The sequence below is a fragment of the Ornithorhynchus anatinus genome, chromosome 8 (assembly GCF_004115215.2).
Source record: "Ornithorhynchus anatinus isolate Pmale09 chromosome 8, mOrnAna1.pri.v4, whole genome shotgun sequence".
Classification (NCBI taxonomy): Eukaryota; Metazoa; Chordata; class Mammalia; order Monotremata; family Ornithorhynchidae; genus Ornithorhynchus; species Ornithorhynchus anatinus.
Genome location: NC_041735.1, coordinates 18,550,355 through 18,569,964, shown reverse-complemented (window position 1 = coordinate 18,569,964; position 19,610 = coordinate 18,550,355). Strand labels below are relative to the sequence as shown.

Below are 19,610 nucleotides of genomic sequence, written 5' to 3'. Positions count from 1 at the left end.
ATAAGTGCTTTGAGGCTGAGAGTGGGGTGAATATCAAGTGCTTTAAGGGTATGGATTCAAATCCATAGGAAATGCAGAAAGGAGAGGGAGTAAGGAAAATGAGGTATTAGGGATGGCCTCTTGGAAGACTGGTGATTTCAGGAAGGCTTTGAAGGTGGGGAGAGTGGTGATGATCTGAAGGGGGAGAAAGTTCCAGGCCAGAGGGAGGATGTGGGCAAGGGGTCAGTGGTGAGGTAGACAATACCAAGGCACAGCAAGTAGATTGGTGTTAGAGGAAAAAATGATGTGGGCAGAGTTGAAGTAGGAAATCAGCGAGGTAAGATAAGAAGGGGCGAGCTGATTAAATGCCTTAAAGCTGATAGTAAGGAGTTGCTGTTTGATGCAGAGGTGGGTGGCCAACCACTGCAGGTCCTTGAAGAGTGGACAGACATGGACTGAATGTTTTTTGAGAAAAACAATCTGGTCAGCAGACTGAAGAAAGAACTGGAGAGAGGTGAGACAGGAGGCAGGGTGGTCAGCAAGGACACTGATGCGGTAGTCAAGGCAGGATATGGTATGTGTTTAGATCAGCACGGTAGCGGTTTGGATGGAGAGAAAAGGGTGGATTTTAGAGATATGGTGAAGGTAGAATCAACAGAACTTGTTGACATTGAATGTGTGGGTTGAATGAGATAGCTGAGTCCAGGAAGCTGTTCTCCTTTTTCTCTAGAGACAGAAAAAGAGGAAATGAGTTTTACCCTTTGTCATCCTGTGTCAGAGTGAGCTTGACATTAAGAAAATAAGTGCATGATCATAACTGAATTCATAATAATCTGAATTATTAAAAGCCAACTTGGACATTACTAGCTTTCCCATCAATTTGCAAAAATTACATTGTATCCAGTAGAAATTCAAGAAGAATACTTGAAACTACTACAAGATTGGCTAATCTGGTTCAATATCAGGATTTTTGGGCTCAGAAAGTAGTGGAATGGGAGCTAACTCCAATTTCCTACCCTGGCCCCATGACTCCCTCCAGTTATTGCCCATCTCCCTCCTACCATTCCTTTCCAAACTGAGTGACATTCACACCCACTGAATCCAGTTCCTCTCCTCCAATTTTCTCCTTGACCCCCTCCAATATGGCTTCTTCCCCCCTTCACTTCACAGAAACTGTCTTCTCAAAGGAACTACTTTCTCTTACAGTTCTGCCCCTTAAACCGACCCCATTACAACCCCTTCTAGGACTTCCAATGGTGCACCAAAGCACATGCCCACAAAGCACAACCCTTCACGGTCGAGGCCTGGATAATTTCTCTCCCCGCTCCCTGGGGTCCCAGAAGAACAGCACTACATGGGAATTCTTCCTAGTCCAGTGTTTGTGATTCTTTCACTTACTGACTTGCACATACATTACTGTCCCTTTGCATACTGTATGCTATCTTCTAGCAATTGGCACCTGGCTTAAGAACAAACTCTCTCCTGGGCTAAATTATCCTATACCAATTTCAATTTAGAGTAAATATCTTAGTTACAAATTCCTAAAAGGAGAAGGTTCTAATTGAAGCAGACACTCCTAACAATAGTCCTTGGCTGAGGCAACTGACTTGTTAGATATGGGCAGCAATAAAAATGCAGTTCAGCTACTGTAGTTCCAGAGAATGTTTACAATCATTTCAAAGAGTTGTATTTAAAAGCCTTCTCCAAGGTCCTCAGCTGATCAGTGAACCCGGGAAGAAAGTTGGAACTTTCTTCTCCTCCTCTCTATCCACTCTTCTTGAGCCACTTCATTCCGAGACTGCACTCTAAGGTCATAGACCACAAGGTCATTGTGGGCAGGGACGTCTGCCAACTCTGCTAATACCATACTCTTCCAAGCACTTAGTACAGTGTTCTGCATGTAGTAAGCACCCATTAAATACCATTGATTGACTGAGCATAGCTAAACTGAATGGCAGTTTGGACCACATCATCCTTGATCCCTTGGCTGCTTTTGATACTCGACCACTTCTTTCTCTTTGAAACGCTGTCAGACCTTGGGTTCACCAACACGATACTTACCTGATTCTCTTTCAACAGTTCTTCTCCATCTCATTTGTTGACTCCTTTCCCATCTCTCAATCTCTCACTGCAGGTGTCCTGCAAGGCTCTGTTCCCAGTCCTCTACCCTTTTCCCTAGTAAGAAGATCACGGGCCTACAAGTCAGAGGACCTAGGTTCTAATCCCAGCTCTGCCAATTGCCTGATGTATGACCTCGGGCAAGTCACTTAACTCCTCTATGCCTCAGTTTCATCAGTAAAATGGGGATTCACTGCCTATTTTTCCTCCTACTTAGATTGTGAGGCCCATGAAGGACAGGGACTGTGTCCAACCTGATTAACTTTTATCTCCCTCAGCATTTAGAACAGTGCTTGATATAGAGTAAGCACTTAAAAGTTCCATAATAAAAATAGTATTACAATTCTCTGGGAGCTCATCCACCTATGTGAGACAACCTGATTACCCTGTACGTACCCCAGTGCTTAGCACTTAGTAAGCGCTGAAGATGTTATTATTACTATTATATAATTTAACAGTTGATCTAGTTTGTAAATTATCCTAACTTCTAATTCACTTTTTCTTTCCCATTTCACGGCTTATTACTACCAACATAGAGTGGGTAAGAACAAATAGACATGAAACTCAAACGACTCCATTTTGCTATTTAAGTCATTTCGGAGTGGCTTAAATTTTTGGTAAAATGATTTTGGATCACCTGTGGATTTCAAGTATCTGTTCTCCACCCTCCATGACAGAACTCAGGCTTGCATTTTATCTCCTATTAATTTTAACTGGTCTTATTCAATAGGGCAATCATTTGTTTCATAATATATTTATTCAAGATATCAATTGCAGTTCTTCGATATTTTCCTGACTGGTTAATAACACTATGCACCTGAACCCTGGAGCAGTTTGTGAAGTGCCCGATTTTGTCAGGCAAATTAACAGAGAAAATACCAATCTCTACAAAATAGTTTGTTTTAAATTTTTAAATTAAATGTTTCCCAATTTGCTTTAGTCACTCTGAATGTAAATGATTACAAACTTTTTCTGTAACAGAAGCCCTGTTAAAAGTTCAACTGAAACCACAGGTTTTGAGTGGAATAATGCATACTAGTTTGGACAAGTTAGAGTTGTCAGCGGGACACCCAAGTAGAGATCCCTCAAGGCAGGAGAAAATAGAAGACCACAGAGAGGGAGATAGATCAGGGCTGGAGATGTAGATTTGGGAATCATCCACATAGAGATGGTGGTTGAAGTCATGGGAGCCACTGAGTTGTTCAAAGGAGTGTAAATGGAAAAGAGAAGGACAGAATGGAAAAGCGGAGCCAAAACTGGACTTTGAAGGACTCCCTTAGGGGGAAACCACAGAGCTATCAACTCTTAACCAATGCTAGAGGACTCACGGTAGCAACTTATATGGTTTGTTTAAACTAGGCAATTCAGGTTAACTGTTCAAAGTAACAGTACTCACACTTCTGAATCCTTCAGAGGCCATTCCTGTTCCACCTGAAGCTTTGGTCCAAGAAACTTAGAGGTGACAAGATCATAACCTAAGAGTAGTGGTTCAAAGTGAATCCCTTGGGACAACTGGAAGTTGATCCAAGACCCAAAGAACAGGTTACATTCAAGTTGCTGTGAATACATTTTAAAAATCCCTCCTCTTACATAACCGTAAGACACTGGCAAGGAAGATCTGGGGGGAAGCGGCATGACCTACGAAGAAGTCTGGGCCTGGGAATCAGAGGATCCGTTTAATAATTCCACCTCCGCCACTTGCCTGCTAAACGACCTTGAGCGAGTCGTGTAACATCTCTGGGTCTCAGTTTTCCCATCTATAAAGGCGGGGATTCAATGCCTCTTCTCCCTCCTCCTTAGATGTGAACCCCATGGGGGCCAGGGACTGTGTCTGACTTGATTACCTTGCATCTGAGTGCTTGGCCCATAGTAAGTGGTTAAACACCACAACCTATTATTTCTTTTCTTCTGTCCCTCGCCTACTAGAATCAACATATTAACTTCACCCACTAGGTACGGCAAGGGATGGAGACCAGGACTCAGGGCAGATGGGACTTGTGAGGTGAGCTATGTATTCTAGCTTTGGCATAAGTCCAGCTGCACTAGGCCAGGAGAGACGCTTGTGATTCACTGACTGGATTGCTCTAAGCCTCCTGGCCAGAGTTTGTGGCTCAACAGCTGGCAGACAACCCACAGGTATTTGCAGGGTAGGGGAATTCCTGCAGTAGGTGTATTTTCCAAGTTTTTCTTTCGGTTATAAGATGCTGTTATTGTGTTTCTCTTGGCCAACTTCTGCTAGGTGGGCTTAGGAAAGCTGGCCCTTCTTTCTGGCAATCTGAGGATTTCTAAGTACCCCTAGGAGATGATTCTGATATGTAGGAGGGTCCCATGCAAATGAGTTGTCAATGCCAGAAGGATAGAGCCGAAAGGAACTAATGGAAGAACTGGGACAAGGATGCATGATTCAAAGTCAAGCATGCTCCGTGTTAACCTGGAGTCATCCTATCAACCAAGAAAGTTATAATGCACTTTTAAAAACAAATTCCTCAGAATACAATTACACCCGTTTGCTCTTGTCACACATTCCCCTTGGTTCACCTCCTCTCTACTATTAATCCCATTAGCAGTATAGTTCTAACATTTGCTCAGTATACTTTCTGCGCTTTTTATCAATTTATTCAGAGAAAAATAAACGGTGGCTGGATAAAACATTAAGGGGGCAAATTTCAGGGTCTGAATGGAGCCTTCTGTAACCATAGTAACCAGCACCTGCCTTGTTTTTGAGTCATTTACACCTGTGCAGTGTACATACACAAAGTCAGGATTGAAAGAGTTCCAGATGAAAATGTTTGTAGCTCTTCTTTTAACCCCACAATTGAGAGAGCAAAATGTTGATTGTTTTTCTGGCTGCTGATTCCCAGGTGATACTCAAGTTGATGCTTCAGGCCGACTCCCCAACAGAGCTTTCGCTGAAATAAAAATGTGATGAAATGACATTCATAAATAATAATAATAATTGTGGTGTTTGTTCCTATGTGCCGGGCACTGTACTAAGCGCTGGGGTGGATACAAGGAAATCGGGTTGGACACAGTCTCTGTCCTGCAAGAGGCTCACAATCTTAACCCCATTTTACAGATGCGGCAACTGAGGCCCTGAGAAGTGAAGTGACTTGCCCAAGGTGACACAGCGGATGAGTGGTAGAGCCAGGATTAGAACCCATGACCTTTTGATTCCCAGGCTGTTGCTCTATCCATTATGCCATGCTGCTTCTCAAAAGCACTCTAGTTGAAAGCACTCTTTTGTTCCAGTCCCCCTTTTCCCTTCCAAACCAATTCATAGAGACCCAAATAATCAGAGGAATGAATTAGTATCTGGAGGAAGCAATTGTGTTATTTCAGTAATTTATAATTAGTCAGTGGCTAATCTCGGCCTGAACATTTCATTTCGCGACCAATTCAATTATGCCATTTTAATTCCAGGAAATGAACGCAACCCTTTATTGCTCCAGCGGAAGCACAGGTTCATTCACTTTGCTGGGAGTTCCAGCCTGCAACGTCTTAAATCCTGGATGGTTTGGAATTGACTCATTTAAGAAACCACAACTCCCTCTTGGTTCAGTCCCAAGGGTTGTGCTGGGAATTTCAATGGGACTGCCCTGCCTCCTGTACAGTTTTTTCTACCACAGTTTACTCTGCTACTTCCATCCAGAAGTCCTGAAGACAGCGAGTCTGATCTAACTGGCACATCCATGAGGAACATTAAATAATGACAACTGGGGTATTGTCAAGTGGTTACAGTGTGCCAAAAGCTGGGGTGGATATAATGTAATCAGATCAGACACATTCCCTGTCCCACAAGAGGCTCGAAGTCAAAAGGGGTACAGAAACATACTTAATTCCCATTTTACAGATGAGTACACTGAGGCACAGAGAAGTTAAGTGAAAGAGCTGAATTAGAACCAGCCTCTCCTAGCCCTTCAGTCTTTTCCCTAATCGGGCATTCATTCATTCTTTCAATCATATTTACTATTTACTGTGCGCAGAGCACTCTACTCAATGCTTGGAAGGTACAATTTGGCTATAGAGACAATCCCTACCTAACAATGGGCTCACAGTCTAGAAAGGGGAGACGGACAATAAAACAAGTAGACAGGCATCAATACCATCAAAATAGATAAATAGAATTATAGATATATACACATCATTAATAAAATAGAGTGATAAATACATACAAGTATGCCCAAATGCTATGGGGAGGGGAAGGGGGTAGAGCAGAGGGAGAGAGTAGGGGAGAAGGGGAGGAGAGGAGGAGCAGAGGATAAAGGTGGGGGGGAGCTCAGCCTGGGAAGGCCTCCTGGAGGAGGTGAGCTCTCAGTAGGGCTTTGAAGAGGGGAAGAGAGCTAGTTTGGTGGATGAGAGGAGGGAGGGCATTCCAGGTCGGAGGTAGGACGAGGCAGGGGTTGATGGCGGGACAAGCGAGAACGAGGCACAGTGAGGAGATTAGCGGCAGAGCAGCAGAGTGTGCAGGGTGGGCTGTAGAAGGAGAGAAGGAAGGTGAGGTAGGAGGGGGCAAGGTGATGGACAGCTCTGAAGCCAAGAGTGAGGAGTTTTTGCTTCATTCGAAGGTTGATAGGCAACCACTGGAGGTTTTCGAGGAGGGGAGTGACATGCCCAGAGCGTTTCTGTAGAAAGACAATCCGGGCAGCGGACTGAAGTATAGACTGAAGCGGGGAGAGACAGGAGGATGGGATATCAGAGAGGAGGCTGATGCAAAAATCCAGTGGGGATATGATGAGAGATTGTTCCAACGAGGTAGCGGCTTGAATGGAGAGGAAAGGGCGGATCTTGGCGATGTAGTGAAGGTGAAACCGGCAGGTTTTGGTGACGGACTAGATGTGTGGGGTGAATGAGAGAGCAGAGTCAAGGATGACACCAAGGTCGCGGGCTTGTGGGATGGGAAGGATGGTAGTGCCGCCGTCCATGGTGACGGATGGAGATGGAGAACAGAAGGGAACCAAGAACTGACCCTTGAGGAACCCCTACAGTTAGGGGATGGGAGGGGGAGGAGAAGCCCACCAAGGAGACTGAGAATGAACGGCCAGAGAAGATAAGAGGAGAACCAGGAGAGGACGGAGTCCGTGAAGCCAAGGTTGGATAACGTGTTGAGGAGAAGGGGATGGTTGACAGTGTCAAAGGCAGCTGAGAGGTCGAGGAGGATTAGGGTAGAGTAGGAACCATTGGATTTGGCTAGAAGGAGGTCACTGGCGACCTTTGAGAGGGCAGTTTTGGTGGAGTTGAGGGGACGGAAGCCAGACTGGAGGGGGTCAAGGAGAGAGTTGGATTAAAATCAATGGTATTTACTGAGTGCTTACTGTGTGCATAGCACTGTATTATGTGTTTGGGAGAGTACAAAACAACAGAGTTGGTAGACACATTCCCTACCCACAAGGGGGAGAGAGACATTAATATAAAAAATTATTGATAGATATATAAGTGCTGTGGGGTTGAGAATGGGTGAATAACAAGTGCTTCCATCCTAGTACATGACCACACACTTAATAACTCAATACTTCTCGTATAATTAATTAGTTGACCTGGGAGCTTTCTGAGTTTCTAAAACTTGAGGTGAGGCACTCCAGTGCAAACATGGCCTAGAGGGTAAAGCCCGGGCCCAGGAGTCAGAAGGACCTGGGTTCTAATTCCACTTGTCTGCTGTGTGACCTCAGGCAAGTCACTTAACTTCTCTGTGCCTCAGTTATCTCATCTATAAAATGGGGATTAAGATTGAGCATCCCATGTGGGACAGGGATTGTGTCCAACCTGATTAGTTTGTGTCTACCCAACGCTAAGAACAGTGCTTGACACATGGCAAGCACTTAAATAGCAATCATTAATTAATCCATGTTTTAAATGAATATTGTATAATAATCTACAAGATTCTATATTCCAAGGCTGGAGTAGTAAATTAGCATAATTTACCACAAACCTGATGTCATTTGCTGCTTTCCTCTTATAAAGCAATTTCTTTCATTTAAAGTCGTTAAATAGAACAAACAGAAAAGAGAATGGAGGCAAAAATCTACCACCAGTAAATCACCCACTGAAGTTGTTTTCAATAGAATGTGAGGCATTTTTGCCCGGGCCTTCTATTTGATGGGCAATTTTTCCTAGCAAGAGGGAGCCAGAAAGTCTCAAGAAAAGTATTCTCACCTCTCAAAGACATAACGACTGGCCTCTGAAGTTAAACTATCGGGTTAAAGTGTGTCAAGATAAAAGAGGCAACAGAAAGAATAGCCAATTTATTTCATTCCTGTCTGTTTGATCTGCACTCAATTAGAATCTACAAAATGGCATTGGGTAATGAATTACTCCCTCTAGTGGACGTAAACAGAAGTTGGGAACTGAGCCATGGACTGAATGGGCTAGCTAACTCTAAAATCAATTCTTCAGCTTTTAAGAGTAAATTGGATGATCACGAAAAATAGCAAAATGCAATAATTCTGTATCTGAAATGGTACCTTTTCTCTTGTATTACATTTGCATGTAAATTAATTTTGTTACCTTTAAAAGTTCTTCTCAAACTCTCCCTTGCAAAGCGTCTACCCACTTTATCACAATGTACTTTTCCAAGCACTTAGTACAGTGTTCTGCACGGAGTAAGTGCTCAATGAACACAACTGATTATAGCTTTTCCCCCTCCCAATCACATCTCACATTCCCTGTTCATGCTCTAGAGCTCCTTTTAGTCAATTTGGCAATAGCACTCTAATGAAGGTCCTGAGCATCGGATTTGCGGTCATTATTTGACTGACTTCATGGTATCCCATACATATCTGTAAGATCTGTGTCAATGACGATATTTACTATTGGTTTTGCTGACCTAAAAACCATGGTTTCTTAGGATTCACTCAAACACTTCATCTATTTCTCTTTGCTTTATTGTAATTCTCATTTAAAAGATGACACTGCAGTTTAAGTCCAATAGCACTCTTACATTACAGAGTTACTAGTCACCGAAATTTTCATGTCCTTGCACAACACAAACATATCAGGAATATTAAAGTTACAGCATCCCCTCCCCCAAATACATTTAAAAATCACCCAGCTGACATTAAAGAGGTAAGAGTGGTACTCTTCGGTCACACCCTATAAAGTCACCTTGGACCACTCGATTCCAGCATTGTGGAAACCGGGTTCGACATCCCCTTCTCGACGGCTAATACAAATACCCTGATATCTTTTTCTTCGAGGAGGCACATAACCTTGTAAAATCCTTCTGTCAGCTACTCAGATTACATAAAGGAACACTGTATCTTTAAATCTCCTTCCTGGATTAGACAACAAAGGAGGGGGAGAGGTTCAACTACATTTAAGATATTGCACTGATTATTATTACACTAACAAACACATCACCTACCCGAGGAATGTTACAATGTCTGGACTGGGGAAAAAAAAAAAAAAGCAGCAGCATTATCCTTCAGATCCAAAGATGGAAGAGAATAGGTCAAGCACTTGCTAAAATTCAAGAGCACAGAAGAGTTCCCCCAACCTGTCACAAAAGTATGGGAGAAGAAATGTGAAACCATAGTACTACATGACTGTGGATTGGTAATGCAAGAACATAGGTGCAGCATGCCTCTAGAACCCGGCACATAATTTGAACATCTGACTACAAACTGCTTTCAGAGATTCTATGCTACTATTCGATCCTTTAAAGGGAGAAACTTTACTGAGCAGTAACAACAAAACACTGGTGAGTGTTAATCCCTGACAGACAAGTTTCTCCTAATTAGAGCTCTCTTTGGGATACTTTACTTAACTGTAGTTGCTAGAGTTTGACTGGAACACTACAAAAACAAGGCCTCAATCACCCAAAGGAGGATTCAAAACCATCAGCAACAGGACAACCTCTCTCATATATCCGCTGCATTTCAAACCTTTTTCTGGACTGAACTTCCTGCAGCCAAAGGGTCATGTAATCCTCAGCCATGTAATCCATGGCCTTTTGGCCACAAGAGTTGTAAATTCCAATCAGGTCCTGCTTTTTTTTTCTCAGAATATTTCTTAGAATGTCCACTAGAAATTAGATTGGGCATCCAAGCTCAACTTATACGAAACTCTAAAAAGGCAACTGATTTCAAAGACTTCAAGAATTCATCAAAAGGTACATCCATGACTTTTGTTTTCTCCTCTGAAGAGAGAAGGAAATAGTCTTTCCCCTTGCTTGAAAAAAAAAAAACGGGAATAACACAGACCTCATTCATTTAACTGCAGAACCTTCATTTTCTTTCCAATTGTTAAACAAACATATCCTATAGCAATACTCAATAATGACCAGGTCTCTTACTGCAACTGTACACCTCAGGGGCTCATTATATCCTCTGGAAAACTATCACTGTCATCAAAATGTGGAAAACTGAGGCATGAGTCTTCTACACCAAAGTGCTGATGCTGATGAAAATATTAGTTTTCATGAAAAAAAAATAGATTTGTCAATCCTGGAAATATAGAGTTAATAATAAAAGGGTTAATATATTAATTAATATTCCCATACTTATGGGAATGAAGAAATGGAATGTTTCAACAAAATTTAAAAAGCATGCAAGAGAAATTATTTAAATCCTAATTGTATCCCCTACTGCAGCAAACTGATTCAAGTCATTGATAAAACCAACAGTAATAAAACAGTACACAGGAAGCTGAAGTGGCAATGTATTATTTTAGATAGTAACAACTTCAGCAGCAATTAGATGACCTTGCCAGTATTTTGTCAGACATGACAACTGCTACAACCACACAACAGATATACTGCTAGTCTTGAGTGGGAAAACAACCACTTCACATATAAGTTACAACAAGGCTTTCAAGAACACATGCAATACTGTTTGTAAATTCTGCAGTCAAGTGATAAGAGCAAACAGGGGTAGATGCAAAAAGATAAGAGGCAAAGTTATACTATGCTAAACATGCAATTGAACTTTGATGGCTTAGGACAAACTGAGAAAAGGGGGAAATAATTAAGGCATTCCTATAGGAGTGGAGATTCTTGGAAAAACTAGCGCCATTACAAGAATAGTGAACATCAGTCTTGAGATCTCACTCTGATTTGCACTTCAAGAAAGATCAAATGTGAAGAATAGAGGTGCTGGGAAGAATGATCCATAAATAGGAGTGTGCTTTAATATAATTAGGGCACCAAGACCCTGAGTAAAACTCAAAATGAACAAACAAGAACTGGCTCATTATAAGGTTTCAATAACAACAGCGAAACAGGGGATGCCTACAAAATAGGAGGTAGAAACAACAATTGGAAAAAAAAAAGTCCCACCTTAAACAATGCAAACAATAATCTAACTATGATGATAAAAAGAAGGCAAAATATAAGTCTATATGTAATGATCTAATTCCTTTAAAATACTCAAATCCAGATGTAATCTGAGGCCAAAAACTGACTCTAGTTCCCATTGGGTTTGTAAGTTTGTGGAGCATTTTTATGGCTCACATTCTCATCACTTACTGGAAGAAACAACCAGCTTACTCAGATTATCAATGACATTTCATTCATCACTTTAAAGTTTTTCTTGGAATCTTTCAAACTTCCATAGAGTGATGGCAGTAGATGATTTTACAATTTTTTCCTAGAAGATAAATTTTGCCCATGGCACCATGATTGAGGGTATAAATGGGTTTCACTACTGCAGTATATTAATATTGCAAAACAGTGAAAACTCGAAGAGCTGCAAAATACCTAAAGAAAGGAGATAATTCCCCTACAAAATGGAGCTTACATCCCTGAAAACTGAATTAAGAATATGTTACATATAGTATCTTAACTGACATGGGCACAAGCTGTTCCTTCCCCCCATCACAATGTAATCTGTCTAGATATGCATGCTATCAGAAAAACTTCCCAACAACGTTCTATCCAAAACAAGAATTGAAAACCTGTGTTGTGGAAGAAAAACAGAGCAGAAAGGCAGGGGAAAATAAAAGATACCACTGCTCAGTAATTAATGAAGCAAATGCAAGGACTTTTTAGCCTGAGAGAAAATTCCACCAGTACTATTAAATTCTTACTCAAAATAATTTCACACACCTCATGACTTGATAAGTCCATGACTTAATCATTCTAAGGTATCAGCATTGATTTAAAGTTCAAATATATGAAGATGAGTAAACAAAGCTCCAAGAATAGGGTTTGTATATATTTGCATCTACATTCTGCAAATTGAGATTTACTGGTGAAACAAAGAATACAGATGAAAGAGAAAGCCCTTTGCTTCTTTTTAAAGTATGAGCTTCCCATGATCAGCTTGTGGAGGGTGAGCATTGGGAAAAACCTTGAAATCCTAAATGAAAGATTAAGATCAGGCAGGCAGTGCAGACATTCTGAACAGCTCAATGAGGCCAGGGCAACAAAACTTCAATGTTAGTCTTGGTATTGGTTTCTTAAATTCCGACTAACTTCAGCAATTTTTCCCTCAAGAAACCTTTAAAACGAAGACAGAAATTTTTTTAAAAAATTTTTAAAAAGGATTGCAATATATTAATGTATCTTGCATCAAAAGCATCCCACACTATTTCATTTCATTCAATCCTAATAATTCTGGAAGATGGCTTCTTGAGTTGAAGTACTTCAATAAATCTTTTTCATTTCAAACACTGCAGTTTTCAGTGGCCATTTGCTGAAAATATGCCATTTACTACCCCCGATTCTTTCTAGCACCTCATTCAAACAAATGAAGACAGGAAAAGAGACATGCAACACTGAGTCATAAGAATGTGCTTGCACTGAGTTTGTTTCTTTGATATGACATTTCAAGAACATTAACCAGTTTCAAATGGCACACCTATAATTGTTAGTCCTGGTGATTGGAGCACTGAGGTTCAGTTGAAACTGGCAAGAAATACCTAAAAGAAATTGTCTGTGTTCGGGCTGACAGGTTTTTGTGGGTTTTTTTCAGGTGGAATGGAAGAAAGAATAAGAAAGGCTAAAGACAAGATAACGGGCTAACCACCAAATAAATCTGTGTTGGTAATATTTCTCATCAGCCCTCTTCCTCCACTGCAGAGGCAGAGTCCTACCAGTTCTGATTATCCCAACCTTCATCAGTTGTGGCTGATGCTTTGGGGGCCTTCTTGGGGCCTTTTTTGTTCTTGCCCTCCCCTCCTGCACCTTCCCAGGTGGTTTCCCAGTTTTCCCAGCTGTCGCTGTTACTGTTCTTGTTGTTGGAGACAGACCCCGAACCCCAGACGTCCCAGCTATCAGAGCTCTTCTTCTCTGTGGAATTGTCCGCGTATGTCCAGCTGTCGCTGCTTGGTGATTTATGGGGTTTAGATGGCTCAGAACTTCCAAAGGTTTCCCAGAAGCTTTGATCCACAGCACTGTTCTGATAGTTCTCCCCTCCGCTGTTCTGGTAACTCTTGCCCTCAGGTGGTCTTTGGAAAGAAGGAGAAAAAAAACATACAACTTTATTTTCCATTTCTCTCAAATGTTTTTACATTAAATGAGCACATTAGTAGTCTGGGTGCCTTTGACTTTTTACCAAGTTGCTTCCCCTTGGTAGATTAGCACCATACTTCCAAGAAACACATATAGACACAAAATGCTACACTAGAATCAATGGTTATGACTAAAGCCAACAAAAGCCTAATTAAAGTTAAGAATAGCATCATTAACTTCCTGTAAATTGGAAGGAAAAAAAGCCATAAATATAAATGATCTTTTCTCCATCGAGCCCTTACTCTTGCAGATTAGGGCAACTTCAAACAGAGAAAGCAGATGACCTGGAGTTTGCAAAGTTGGTCCTAGGTTTGGGGTGTTACCTCATCCCCACAAATATACCAAGAAAACAACTTTGTCGCAAACCTGCATGCAACCAACTGCTATGTAGCTGACCACCTGCCATCCCACTTCAACGGTACTACACCAGACTCAGGCAACTGGCCCTCTCCATAGCTACAAGGGAGGCCTTGTAGACACTGAAAGGGTGACCAATAATATTCTCTGGTTTGCAGCCTCAGCAATCTATGGGTTTTGGCCACAACTGAGGCCTCTGGCACCACATAAAATAGATGTTCAATAAATACTGACTGACAGCATGCTCCAAGCTGATCCCTATTTTCCCTCATCCACTTTTTTCCTTTCCGTTCCTGTTGCTCCTCTCCATGCTGGATGTCCTCAAGTTCTCACCTCCCTTAGGGCCCAGCAGGAACCAGAAATGGTAACGGCAGGAGCAGGTCAAAACAGAATCTCTAGTTGCTGCCGTCACAGTCAGCGTGGCCTTCGTAGCCAGAGGCTTCTTCTTGGAAAATGGGAGGGCATGTTCACCCTTCTATGCTAAGTGCACGCCCGATATGTGCACTTGGTGTACTCTGGTGGTCTCAGAGAGATATCGTTGCATTTTTCCATTAAAGAAACTCTTGGGAAAGTATCTATAATCAGTTTAGAAAGAATACCCAAAGAAAGCGGGGGGGGTCATGAAATTTGAAGAAAACAGAAATGTACCTTTCTGAAGAGTCATCTGTTTTCCCTGAAAAGAAGGTAGTGACATCTCGCCATCCCTTACTGCCAACGCCCTGAACCTAGACAGAAGCAAAGGGTGTGTTATATCTGAGCTATTATTTTGTACTACTTGGTGCTCACTCAGGAGGGTTACAATAATCAAAACATTAAAAACAATTTCTGCAATACCAGATTTCTCCAAAATATAATGCTTCAAAATAAAAGGATCTTATAAAATAAAATTAAAAAATGGAAAAATGTATTATATTTGCATAATCTCTACTGAAAACTACACTGTCCTCTTCATGCCTGCTCCCAGTGTCTCTTCTAATTCTTGCCTCCAGTGGCACGTGCGCACACATACATACACACGTGTGCCTGCACACAGAGCACTGTAGCTCAACACGCAAAACTAAAAATAGGCTTTGGGCAACCCTTCTTCAGCTCCTGGAAGTACCCTATTTTCCTTTCCAGGGCTCCTGCAATGAGACATGGGTCTCATGTCCCACCTTCCTCATCTTGAAGGTAAAAAAAAGTTCCTGGGAGTGGGTCCTTGGGTTGACTGCGACCACACACCAGAGTTCCTTGCTGCCATGATGAGTCACTATGGGACCCTACAAAGTAAAAAGATGGTAAAGCGTAGGTACTAATAGATGCCTAAGTACCTAATACCAAAATTACCTAATAACTATAGTGAGATAAGCTACTATGGCACCTACAAATTTCCCCAGCAGCCATTCAAGTTCCATTCAGGAGAAATTCATGTCATCTTCACCACGTGTCCAAGTGATTCAAAAGTCATCTTGGAGAATAACAGCTACTATAAATGGCACTGCCCAATGGAAAGAACAAGATCCTAGAAGTTAGAGGACTCGGGCCCTAAACCCAACTCTGCGACTTGCCTGCTTGTGGCCTTGAGCAAGTCAGTCCACTTCTCTGTGCTCCAGTTTCCTCAGCTGTGAAATGAGGACTCGATACCTGTTCTCCTACTTAGACTGTGAGCGCCATATGGGACTAGGGCTGCATCTGACCTGATTATCTTGTATTTGACCCAGTACTAAGCTCAATGCTTGGCATAAAGTGCCTCACAAATGCATCAATAACAAATTAGATAATGATGGTATTTGTTAAGCGCTTACTATATGCCAAGCACTTTTCTAAGCACTTAGGCAGATACAAGGTAATCAGGTTGTCCCATATGAGGCTCACAGTCTTAATCCCCAATCTGCAGATGAAGTAACTGAGGCACAATGAAATTAAGTGACTTGCCCAAGGTCACACAGCAGTCAAGTGACAGAGTCGGGATGAGATCCCACATCCTCTGACTCCCGAGCCCGTGATCTTACCACAAGGCCACGCTGCTTCTGTGGAAACAATAAAGGGCTGAGAACCAGAACCACACCAGGCTGGGGATTTGCCCCTAGATGTTTCCCTAAGTTTAGGAGTGGGTTACGGGTCAAGAGTGTGCTTCTTTACTTCCTCCCTCTTCAACTGTATGGGAGAAAAGTAGCAAGTTGTTCTATTAACAAAGAGGATATAAAATTAGAAATGTGTAATATTTCTATAGAGCTTATATCATTACAATGCCCTCTTTGCCAGCTGAACTTTATAAGAGCTGATTTTGGTTGTTCAGATTAAAATGTAGTTTTTAGCCAAATTGTCCTTACCAAAATAAAATATGTCAAAAATGCCTAATATAATCTTACTAGGAAAAAAAACATATTTGTTTGGTAAAACCAGCCTAGAGAGGAAACAATAGAGTAAGAGTTGGAGGAGAAAAAGACTGGTTCAATCACAAAGGGAAAAAAGACATAAGCACATATTAAGTTAAATATTAACTGTTTAAAATTAAAACTTGATCCATGTGACATAAAACCTTGCAAGTCACACCTTAAATAGGAACTAAGAGCACTTACCAAGTGACAAATCAATGGCAGCATAAAAGTAGAAGGAAAAGAGGCAATAGGTGTTAATAACTTTTAAAAGTTCATAGTCTAAGCTATCTCCATATTCTGCAAATACACAAGAATAGTTGGATATACAAGATGCTTTCATTTTACACCAAGAAAATTGCTTTCCGGTGCATAAAAAGCAAGTGTTTATTTGTGCCCCTAAGATGTTAACACATGAAAGTGTTTCATAATATCAGCAATGCACACTCCATTTGCGTCTGAGACACACCGTTAACAGAAAATGGATTGAAGCAACCCATTTCCCTTTTGCATGTGGTTTTTGAATTGTGTAAAAGGGAATATGGAGATTGGCTTAATGTTTTTGCCTGCTATTGTTCAGGCAAGACCTTCCATACCTTAGTCGCCAAATGAGATACCCCAGTGGAAACATCATCAAAAATCTTTCCCTCCTTCACCTAAGTGAATCAAAATGTCTACAGTTACAAAACAAAACAGCAAAAAATGCTTCCCACAGGACAGCTTAATATGAAAGCTTCTAATAAAGAGAATATAGCCCAATAAGGTATAATATTTCTATGTGTTGATTTTTTTTTTAGGCACACACCTTCTTTAAATTCTGCTGCTCATCATTATACTAAGTCCCAAAATTACTGAAACACATAAAAGCTAAGTCTCCATGCTTATAAATCACTACAGATAATGGAAATCCTGTTTTTTAATTCTAAAAGCTATCCTGGAAAAAGAGAAATCATGGCAATTATAAGAGATTCAAAATGGCAGTTTTCTCAGTTCAAGATACTTTAGACAATTCTGCTGGAGACTGTGAAATATATGCCACTGGCTTACTATTAGTTTCAACATTTATGCATCACACCAATTGTAAGTAGCTCAACACAGGTATTCATTTGCTATTCTCACGTTGTACCAAGCCCTCTTGGACAAGGAGTTTAAAAATTATTTGAAATGTCAATTCTAAACTGCTGGGCACTTATACAAAGCCATGTAGTCTATGTTTTGGGGGTTATTCAGTTTCTACCACCACACATGTTTTCACTACATATTTGAATAGGACACGATGACGAATTTGGAAAATGTTTTTCAACAGACGTCTGTCTGAATATGGCATGACATGGTGGAGGACATGAGGTATTCATTATCACACAAGCCCCACATTTTAAGAATCTGTAAAGAATTTCTAATCATTACATATGCAAAAATAGAGTCTTATAATACCCAATAAATTAACTGAGTTAAAACCACAATTACAGACAAATGAACTGTGGAAACCAGTTATAAGTAAAGCCAGAAAGGCTAAACTGACACAAATTTGTGCTCAAAGCCATCTGTGAGTGACAATTCTGCAAAGCAAATAACAAAAGAGATACAGGAAAAAATAACACATTATAGCCTTCTCCTAGACCATACTGTAGATAATAACCTTAAAAACATTGGTCATATAGGACTTCTCTATCAACTCAGATATTATTAGAGGGGAAAAAACCTATAAACACCCAAAAACCAGATATAATAATGCCTTTGCTAGTTTATTTTTACTGTGAATATTGACTAGAATAATCCATGCCAACAGCCTAGCAATTCTATACCACAAGTGGATCATTATAAATAGTCCCAAGTCCACTTTACCAAATGAAGGTCAAGTTTGAGCGATTTCTTGAGTCCCAGGGCACTTATTCTCCATGAGGATCTGGAGTCATATCAGGTTTCATCTCCTAACTCCATCCAACTGCCAATATACTCATGGTTCAACCACAGTTCCAGGGCATTAGAAACATGCTGGAGTTAGCCTTACTACTCATAAAATCCCTACAGTATAAGTAATAGCAGAACTGTCGGAATACAGACTGTTCTGAATATAGACCTTAAAGAGCTGAATCCTTAAACGTACAAACTCAGCTTCTAGCTAGACCTTACTATAGAATTCGATAACATCACATTCATATCTAGAGAAAAATCAAATGATTACTCTGAAGATAAAACACAAAAAGTTCATTTATTTTTTAAAGATCAGTTAGTCAACTTCACCTTTATTCCCATTTACGAGAAAGGACTACTTCAGTGATTATCCAAAGTTTTCAAATGAGAACTTAGTAGTTGCTAAGATGCTAACAATGGAGACGGACAGAATAGGTAAAAGAAAAAGCAGCATGCAGGACAGCCACAAGGAAAATTGGACATTCACGTGCATTTTGGATCTCACTCAAAACAAATTTGAATGAAATGTGAGACATGACAAAAAAATTTCAAAACTGAATTTTAAAATGACTGAGCATGATATTTAACACATCTTCAGTGTGTTTATAATGTTTGGGATGAAGCATTATCCCCTTTCTAGACTGCACTTCTTCTAATCACAATATACTAATAAATGCAAGTGTTCCATTCAAAAGCAGGGCCACAGTGCAACTATTTCAAGGGGGTATCCTACTCAAACATATCCTAACTTCCAACAGATACTTGAAGGTTGTGAGGAGGAATGGCTGTATCATGAGTTGGACTACTTTAACTCAGCAAGGCTGGTAAATTTTGAGGGAGGAGAAGACGGACACAAACAAAGTTTGGAGGGGTATTAAAAACATACAAAAAATAATTTCTGGCACAGATCAAAGGATTATCCAGCTCAGAATCCTTCACAAAAAGGGACAAAGGGCTGCAGTGAAATGATTATTCTCCTTGACATGACATCAGTTCTCATGGTTATGGATGGGCCATCTGTCATCTCTAAGTTTTCCCTCTATAGACCTCTCATATATGAATGCAGTGAAATCCATCTTGAGTCCTGTTGATGTCTGTTGATCAGTAAAATACATCGAGTTCCCTTGGGGAATGGTTGCCTGTGAGTGGGAATAGTTTTTTAAGAGTGCGATGGAGGTAATTTTAGCAGCCAGTTGCTGTTATTCCTCCTACACTCCTCAAAAAGTATGATCTAGTTTGCGAGGCACTGGGCATTTACCTAATTTTCACCTAGGCCAGCTTGATCTAGCTTCAGTTCTAAAAATAGGACAGAGAAAACCTATATTCTCGCAATTTCTCATATTAACAATTACCAGCATTAACGATTACTGTACAGGCGACTTGGTAGGTTCTGTGGGGAATTTGGAATAAGAAGGGCACACCGCCTTCAGAATCGAGTATTT

The 19,610-nt window shown here is 40.8% G+C and overlaps 1 protein-coding gene across 14 annotated transcripts in view; it reads right to left on the bottom strand.

Moving 5' to 3' along the window:
• Positions 1-8,957: 8,957 nt before the first annotated feature.
• Positions 8,958-19,610, bottom strand: part of ARFGAP1 (ADP ribosylation factor GTPase activating protein 1) — a 30,739-nt gene continuing 20,086 nt past the window's right edge. For 8 of the 14 annotated variants that reach the window (XM_007668739.3, XM_029070359.2, XM_001506429.5 and 5 more), the window contains 3 exons: positions 16,851-16,910; positions 14,546-14,622; positions 8,958-13,476 (listed from right to left, as the gene is read on the bottom strand). In XM_007668739.3, coding sequence (XP_007666929.1) covers positions 13,119-13,476; positions 14,546-14,622; positions 16,851-16,910 — 495 coding nt within the window. In that variant the 3' untranslated portion in view covers positions 8,958-13,118. The remainder of the gene's footprint in view (positions 13,477-14,545; positions 14,623-16,850; positions 16,911-19,610) is intronic. The other 6 variants (XM_007668743.3, XM_007668744.3, XM_007668747.3 and 3 more) reach the window with 2 other exon arrangements.